The 9022-nt window shown below is 35.5% G+C and overlaps 1 protein-coding gene across 1 annotated transcript; it reads left to right on the top strand.

Moving 5' to 3' along the window:
- Positions 1–6650: 6650 nt before the first annotated feature.
- Positions 6651–8681, top strand: LOC143570112 (uncharacterized protein At4g28440-like). Its single transcript, XM_077055849.1, has 2 exons — positions 6651–6915; positions 8423–8681. The coding sequence occupies exons 1-2, from the start codon at positions 6651–6653 to the stop codon at positions 8608–8610; spliced, it is 453 nt and encodes a 150-aa protein (XP_076911964.1). The 3' UTR covers positions 8611–8681.
- Positions 8682–9022: the final 341 nt, after the last annotated feature.

Raw genomic sequence — 9022 nt, 5'->3', positions numbered from 1 at the left:
GAATCGAGCTATGTGTCCACTACAGAGAAGAAGAGGAAACGTGCTTTTGATGGTATGTTTGAGCATAACGTTGAAAAGATGAATAAGATGATCGAGACTTTCAAATATTATGACTGAGAAGATGTGAAAGTTGAGAAAGCTCGAGAATCTGCATACCAGATGAAGAAGTATAAACCTGCTAAAGACGTTAAAGGTGATATGGTGGCCTGGCAGTACGATTCAGATCTTAAGGTATATATCGTCAAGTGGGAGCACGGTATTTATTATTTCAAACGCCCACACGATATTTTATCTATGACTCGATGGGATTTACAAACCTTAGCTAATCGTCCGTTTGTTAATCGTGGAGACGATAAATGGGCTAGCTGGTTCTACCGGCAGTTATTGCATGAAACCCGCTTTGGTTTCAAATTCTTCCAGCCTCAGGTGCCGAAACACAAATATATTGACGAGATAGATGCACGCATAGGACGGAGGAAGTTAATTTTAATAGTGAAACCGCCAAAGACGATGAAGAGGGTTCCGATGAAGATATTCCCTCAGAGTTTTTTCACCTCATTTAATTATTGGTATTATGATAATCGTACAGGTGAAGCGGTTATTGTTTATGGCCAGGGGTCACACACGAAGACGTTACGTGTAATTGATCCAATGTGGATGGTCAATCTATCTGAGTCTGACAACGACGCGTTATTCACAAGTCAGATCAGATTCGCTAATGTAAAGGATTATGATATTGCAATGCAGTTTCAGAGGGTTGTTCGTGTCTGCTACGCATACAAGATTCATAGCTGCGTTGATTGGAAGACAAAGATGTTTCAACACTAAAGTATGATAAAGAGCTAGAGACGAGGGGGAGTTTGTTGATACACGTTTTGTACGTCTCAGTCTTTATCAGGGCATTAATGTAATTAGTTTAAAGTATAGGGGTCTTAATGTAAATATGGCTAAATGAGTCATTCGCTCTAATGTAATGTTACATTCGTTACCCTGTAACGAATGTAACACATTCGTCTAATTGTAAGCTCATTCATTAACCCTGTTTAACGAATGAGATAACGAATGAGGGCTATTCGTTATAGGTTAAAGTATTAACGAATGAGGAGTTCATTCGTATGGTTTAATGTAACGAATGACACATTCGTTAACTGTTAAGTTAACGAATGTGGTTATCCCGTATATATATATTATGTAATTTATTCATTAAGAAAAGTTTTTCAAGTTTTTCAGTTCAGTAACCAATTCTCTCTCGTTACTCTGTCCGATTGTTCTCTCAATTCACACACTACACATACATAATGTATTCAAAGCCTAATCGTATAAGAATCAACATGTGCATCGTTGTTATCAAGATCTAGATCCATTCCCAAGCTCTTTCAACCTAGAGGGTCAGAAAAGATACAGGACCCGAAATAAAACCCACATTATGAAAATGGGTTGAAAAAGGGTAAGGAGCATTGTTAGAGTGACAAGTGGCATCAAGTGATATTCTTTTATTATATATATTAGATAATTACACTAAAAATCATTGTTTTTTTTACTCTCCTGTTTAATTAAATAATATTTTTTATACCTTTATCATTATCTTTTCTCTTTCCTCCACTCACAACCACTTTTAGAATATATTAAAAAAATTATACGGTATGAACAGTGAATCCCTAAATTTAACTTTCCCCTATAATATTTTCTCTCTCCTATACTTACTACCACTCATAACCATACCATATAATTTACAAATCTCCCTCATATATTTTAAGGGAATGGGCTGAGAATGCTCTAATGAGATGAAACAAACACATAATGATATTGTTATTTCAACATGGAATACACATTGTAATTTATATTTTAGTCTTAGACATAATCTTACATGTTTGTGAGAAGTGAAACCTTTTTTAAATATACTTTTCTAGTTTATTGCTTGTGTTCTTCTAAATCGTTCAATGATTTTCAACTAAATATTTTGTTAGACAATAAGGGCGTGCTCGTTTTACAAAATTCAAAGTAAGTAGAATTAAAATCCCATGAGATGGCGTGTTTATTTCGCTAGAATTGGAATCTTAATTCCATTTTCGTGTGTTCGGTCGTCAAAGAATTAGAATTGGAATTTGAATTCAATTCTTTCAAATTTCTTTAAATAAAGGGATTACAAATCCTTCCAAAATGTAGAGGATTTCAAGTGAATTCGTTGGAATATTTTCTCAAGTTTTTTTTTTTTTGAAAGAGGACAATGAATAAAACATTTTATTTATTTATTTTTTTGTTTTTGATTTATATTTTGAGTTATGAATTTTTTATTATTATTTTTAGATATTTTTTTGAGGGGTTTTTAAACTTAATGGAAAACCCCTAAAAAACTTCAAAAATAATAATAATAAATCATAACGCAAAATATAAATAAAAAACAAAAAATCTAAAAAAAAACTAAAATGTTTCCGCCATTATCCTCGTTAAAAAAAAACAATTACAATTCATTTGTCAAACGGACACATCAAGAATGGAATTAGATTTCAATTCCTTCCAATTACTTCAAATTCCAAATCTTATGCAAATTCCAATTCCATTCCATTATTTGAAACGAACGCGCCCTAAACATATACGATATACTAGTACAAATGAAACTTGAACTCGCAACTTCAAGTAAACACTTGTTTCAACTACTCGTTAATTTGACCTGACCCCTTTATATCTCAAACCCGTCGTCGATCTAACCAATTACTCTACCAGCTAGGTCGTCGATCGACCACCCTTTAACCTCTAATATTCGTCCTTTCATATATCATGCATGTTGAATTAAAGATAGGTGTCAACTTGGAGGGGTGCATGGTCCCGCCCTTAGTTCATCTCCATATCTTGGTGCATGCATCTAACAAAATGATGATTCAAAATGAATATTGAATACAAATAATATATGTCCAATACTTATGTTATACATCTTTTTAATTATATTTCAAGAGTTCAATCCAAATTTATTTGTTTGTCTATTAGTAACCTTCTTATTAACTAATAATGATACATGTAACATTGAATTTGTTTAAAAATTCAGGAAAACAAAAAACAATTAATAACATAAGCTTGAATGTGAGATGATCAGCAAGGTATGAAATCAATGAACCATAGGACAACATCGACGGGCAACTTCACAAGGCCGACCGCAAGAGTTGGAAGTAGAGCACAGCAAATGCAGCACGGGCAGATGCAAGTCACCACCACCCTGCATTTCACTTTGTTCTATTAGTCACTAATATTAATATTATCTCTAAAGCAAATACCAATCACAAAAATGATCGAAAAACCGTTGATGACATAACAAGATCTTTTATAGTTCAAGTTCGTTTGTTTATTAAATATTCAAACTTCCTGTCGAATGGTTCAAGAGCGTTCGGTTCGTCAACAGTACTAATGGGTAGTGTTTGTTTATTTGTTAAATAAACGAACGAACTTCCAACCTGACACGAATTGAAACTCAAAAATCATGTGAGACATGTGAACCCAAACACGTTGCAGGTTGACATGAGCACTACCTGGTTAACCCAAATTTATTTTATTTTCATTTTTTCTTATCAAAACAAACACAATAATTTTCATTCTTTTCGGTAGTTTCCCCAAAATTATATGTTTTTCTCCTTCGTTTCGGTCAGGAAATAAACGTGTGTGTATATAGAGAGATACATTATGGTATCCTAAAAGGCTGCATGCACGCGATCCAAAAAATTTAAAGATAGTTGTAATCAGATGAAGAATATTCAAGAATCGACAACATTTGAATCATGCCATCTTTCGTTACCGTGTTTAATCAAGAACCGTCATATATCAATATATATAAAATGAGCTAGCTAGGTTATGACGTACCCAATGACAAACACAATGGCACCGATGATGGACAAAACGGCGGCAATCAAGGCGAACGGCAAGCTTATCAAGAATGCCAATGGCCTGCAATTCATTGTTAATCAAATGCGTGAATGTAAATTAATGTTACGTGTTAGTTGAATTTTGGCCTCAAAGAAACTTAACCGTACGTACCCTCCCTTTTGGCTCTAGAGGATCAAGTAAATAATACACAACAAAGCGGAAACTCTATAATAATAAATTATAATTAATAGGTAATAAATAATAATGATTACACAGTAAATTATTGTATAATCGTATTAATTTTAATTACTAATTGTATTATACGTATTAATTTTAATTATTATTGTATGAAGTTTTGGGTACTTTGTATGAACTTAGCTGGTATATTTTTTTTAGAACGGCGTCTTTCTTATGTTTAAGTTACCGCACTCTTCAACATTGGAGAGCCCTGATACCCCACTCTGGCCAGACTACGTTGTTTTAACCGGGCCCACGCTGGTTTCAGAGTTTGGTTTGAGTGTTCCCCCGGGAAACCATACCGCCGACTGCCACTTGACAGCCGTTGTGCCACCACAAGAGCAGAACTCTCCGGCGTAACACACGGCGGGCAAAAACCCGGGTGGGCTCAGGAGTCGAATTGACAACCTTTTGCACAAGGCCTAGCTCAAATCATTCATTGCTAATATCCACGCAAATATGACACAAGTGGGATTCGAACTTGAGTCTCCACTGGAGAACTCAAGCCTCTTACAACTAGGCCACAAATAAGGAATAAATTAACTGCTACATATATATACTTTATTTATTATAGCATTATTATATATTTCTCGGTTTTATTTTAATTTTTGTGAAAACAATCATCATATCACTAGATCACTAAGTTATGCGTTTCCTCTATGTATGGTAGATTTGTGTTGATTATTTAATTAAGTCCTTTTGGAAGTACTTAATTAACCATGGGACTAAATTTATTTTTGTGATTATGAAATTATTCTTATTGTGGCGTTTTGTAATTGTAACACGTCATCTATTGGGGTTAATGTTCTATAGGGACGTTGAGGTCGTCTTTCATCATTTGCGCGCAATCATGGTCGAAGATGTTGTCCCATGGTTATTGCTAGAGATTAGATAAATGGGTCACGAACTCACGATAAGGGTAATGATTACCGAGCTTTCACTTTAGTTTATAATTGCCATCTAATTTCCATAATTATCATAGATATACATGTGATTTCCTTTGCATGGATGACAATTATGAGAAAACAGTGAAATGTATATTTCTCGGGGTGGACGGGCACCCTACTCATTCCCCATGCGAGTTTCAGAGTAAACCTAGCAGGCTAGCACAGCAAGTAACTTATGCGGGTTGTTGAACTCGGAGAGAGAAAAATATATTGGTTGTTGCCAACTCTACAAAACTAGCTATTGGCTATTTAATTAAATAATAATAATACCCCCGTTTTACACAACACATACATGTTTAAATCCTATGAATCAAAACAACATTGTCAACCGAGCGGGCATATGCAACGATTCCACAAACCAAGGACGATCGAGGAAGAAGCAAAGTTGTTGATGGCATGGCTCGATATCAACAATGATCTAATAACTTGTCACTATCTTCAATTTTTGTTAAAACATCCTTGACACATTCATATCCGCATTGGTTGCGAAAGGTGTTGTTCCATTAACCAAATATCGGCGAAATGAAGACAAATTCATGAGGGAGTCTGGAAAGTTTATCATTCATACTTGGTACGATAACTATCTGTAGAGTTCACTTGGCCCCATAACAACATGTTACAAATTACATTTTCACATGACATTTACTAATATTTATACCTATAATGTTAATTTATTGTAGTTGTTACGCTATACATTTTTTGTTCACATGAGCATCCCCAACCTAATCCCTACTATATATCCATATATATCATATAATTACACTAAAAATCACTGTTTTTTTTCTATCCTGTTTAATTAAATAATATTTTCTATACATTTATCATTATCGTTTCTGCCTTTTCCACTTACAACCACTTTTAGAAAATATTAACAAATTATAAGTTATGAACAATAAAACCCCAAATTTAACTTTCCTATATAACATTTTCTCTCTTCTTTACTCACAACCACTCATAACCATATCATATAATTTACAAAACCCTCTCACAAAAATATAGGAAATAGGCTGAGAATGCTCTTAGTTATGGCATTCGACGCCTTCGGCCTTCCCCCATTCCCTAAATTTTGAGGGGCAGACAAAGTGTAGATTTCTCTAGACTTGCATGAGTCGAAAATCGGTTTCAAGAACAAGACTACGAGCTGGCGAGTTAGGCTGGGTCTAAACAGGTTTTAACCAACCCGGGTTTTTCTAGTTAAAGCCCGTCGGGTTATAAACTAGGTTGGCAGGCCCAATCCGTTTCTTTTCACACCTCTAAGTAGAGATAAGCAGGTACCACCATTACCAGTATTTGATTGCAAATTTCATAAAATACCGCTACTGTACCGAATCAATATCAATAACTGTTTTGCTCATTCCTGCCCCAAAGGCTCTAATTTCAACCACTTTGTATCATCATTATCCTACTGGTCCATTAACCCGTACACCAATAATTACTAACATAAGCCTTTAAGCCCACCAAGGCCCACACATCCAAATACAGCATGCAAAACCAAAAGATTCGTAAACAAAAACTTTCCAAAAATAGCATTTGCGTAACAACAAATCATCAAATATGCAGTCCACTCACTCAACCAACGATTAAAACCCAAAACCAAAATTATAATCCAATCAAATGGCTACTAGCAGCACCTCAAATGATCAACAACCGGCTGTTGATCAGGCCAAGCCGGTGCTTCGAAAGCCGGTGTTTGTTAAAGTTGGTGACTTGAAGCCGGGAACAGCCGGTTTAACACTTGTTGCTAAGGTTGTTAGCTCTGAGATTGTGTTGCAGAAGGGAGTTGGTAATGTTTTTGTTGGTGGTCGTAATGTTCGGATAGCTGAGTGTCTGGTTGGTGATGAGACGGGTACTATTTTGTTTACTGCTCGTAACAATCAAGGTAACGTTTGTTTTTGTTCGTTGTGTTTTAAAGTTTAAGATATTTATGAGAAGTTTAATTTTTGTAAGCCCTAGAAATTTAATTGCTTGTTGTTAGCTGTTACTGTCTCACAGGGGAGAATAATAAAAAAATTTGGGTTAAAGGTGAAAAAGAAAATTGGGCCTTAAACTAGTTGAATATTTGGATTTAAACATTAAGAATACATATTTTTCAAGGTTGCGAAATTCGCTAGGGGACCCTAGGCAGCCGATTAGGGAGTTGGTAGTACTGGAGTACTCAGAGAATACTCGGGCATAGTAAATGCAAAGAAAATTGATTTTTGGATATTATATATTTGTCAAAATAAGCATAATCCATATCAAAAGGGTACTCTAGCTGACTCGGCAACTTTTGAATGACTTTTAATTGACTTTTACAGAACCCCAGCCCGACTTTTGACCGCCTAGCCCGACTTTTTGTCCGAATTTTTACTGACTTTCTACCGACTTTTAGAAATTCCTAGCCCGTCTCACTCGAGTTTTGACCGACTTTGACCACCTCCGACTAATCCAGGCCGACTTGGAAAAAGTTTCCAAGGTAAGTTCCGAGGACCAACTAGTCGGGCCTTGGAATCCGATTTTTACAACACTGATATTTAAAAAAAAAATCAGATAATTTAAAAAAAAATTGGGTCTATCAGGATGTCGGGCCGGGGTCGGTTGACCACCAGGCACCAGGCCTTGCTGTCTCAAATTGTCAAAGAGAAGGAAAAGAAGGTCAAAATAAGTTAAAATTTGACTTTTTTGGTCAAATGAACTTCTTTAGTTGAAAATTTATTGACTATCAAGTGTCAACATTGAACTGTATTACTACTGTAAGATGCTAGCTAATTTATAATTGTATTTCCATGAGGAACCTTATGGTTTTTTTGATATATTAAATTGATTCATTGATTGTTGCCTTCTCAACTTGTCAAAGTGGAAAACATTAAGTCAAAATAAGTACGCATTTGACTTTTTGGGTCAAATGAACCTATTTAGTTGCAAAGGTATAGTCTATTAGCTAGGGGAGAAAACGATCCAAGCCGCTCGTGAGCTACATGTGCTCTGATAGATAAAACGCTTGAAACGAGAGTCGAGTCGCTCGCGAGCTACTTGAGCTCGGATATATAAAGAGCTTGAAACGAGCCATGCGTCTTCGAGTACGGCCGAGCTTAGGCCTCAAATAAATCTTGTTTAGTTATCGAGGCCGAGCTCTAGCTTTGCGTATTTTTATGTTTTTTACTTTTCAGACTTCTATGCATTAATTTTACAATGCACAAGCGAACTCCGAGCAGAGCTTTGGCTCGTTTAAGGTACTACACTAGCTCAAGCGGAGCTTAAGCTTATTAAAAGTTTTTTTTTAATAATTAAAAATGTATATAAATTAAATAATAAACAAGCTAAACTAGTGCTTGAAAAAACAACTCACGAGCCAAGCTCAAGCACTCTTAAGTCAAAACGAGTAAGCTCAAACAATCTTTTTGCAGTTGATCTAATGAAACCTGGTACTGGTGTCATCATTCGAAATGGAAAGATCGACATGTTCAAGGGGTCGATGAGGCTTGCAGTTGACAAGTGGGGTCGTATCGAGGTGACTGATTCTGTTACTTTTGAAGTCAAAGAGGACAACAATCTTTCTTCAATGGAGTATGAACTGGTAAATGTTGAGGAGTAGGCAACTCGACAACTGATGCTTTTTAATGTTAAACTTATGCTTTCAATAATACTGGTAGCTTGATATATTATGGGTGCAGGTCACCTAAAAGACGGGCATTATTGCTTTATGATGAAAGTGCATTATGCTAGTTAAATTCGATCGGATGAATGGTTTGTTTAAAAATGTGTTGGTTCAAAAGGGCCGTATAACCGTTCTAGAATATTGCAAACTTGTTCGTTTCGGTCCGTGCATTTCTTTAGTGTTAGTTTTAAAATGGTTGATTTTATTTGATGTTCATTTAAGTTTTCGTTCAGGTTTTTTCGTTTCGACTAAACGTTAAACACTTAAAACACAATCTTATTCTTGTATAGTTAAGGAATTAATGGGGCCTGACGATGGACTTCATGGGCCTGGGGACATGACAAAAGTT

This window comes from Bidens hawaiensis, unplaced genomic scaffold (assembly GCF_021521415.1).
Source record: "Bidens hawaiensis isolate Kalapana, Puna unplaced genomic scaffold, B.hawaiensis_p1.1 tig00024822_1, whole genome shotgun sequence".
NCBI lineage: Eukaryota > Viridiplantae > Streptophyta > Magnoliopsida > Asterales > Asteraceae > Bidens > Bidens hawaiensis.
Note: the sequence above shows the minus strand (reverse complement) of the source record. Positions and strands in the feature narration are given on the sequence as shown.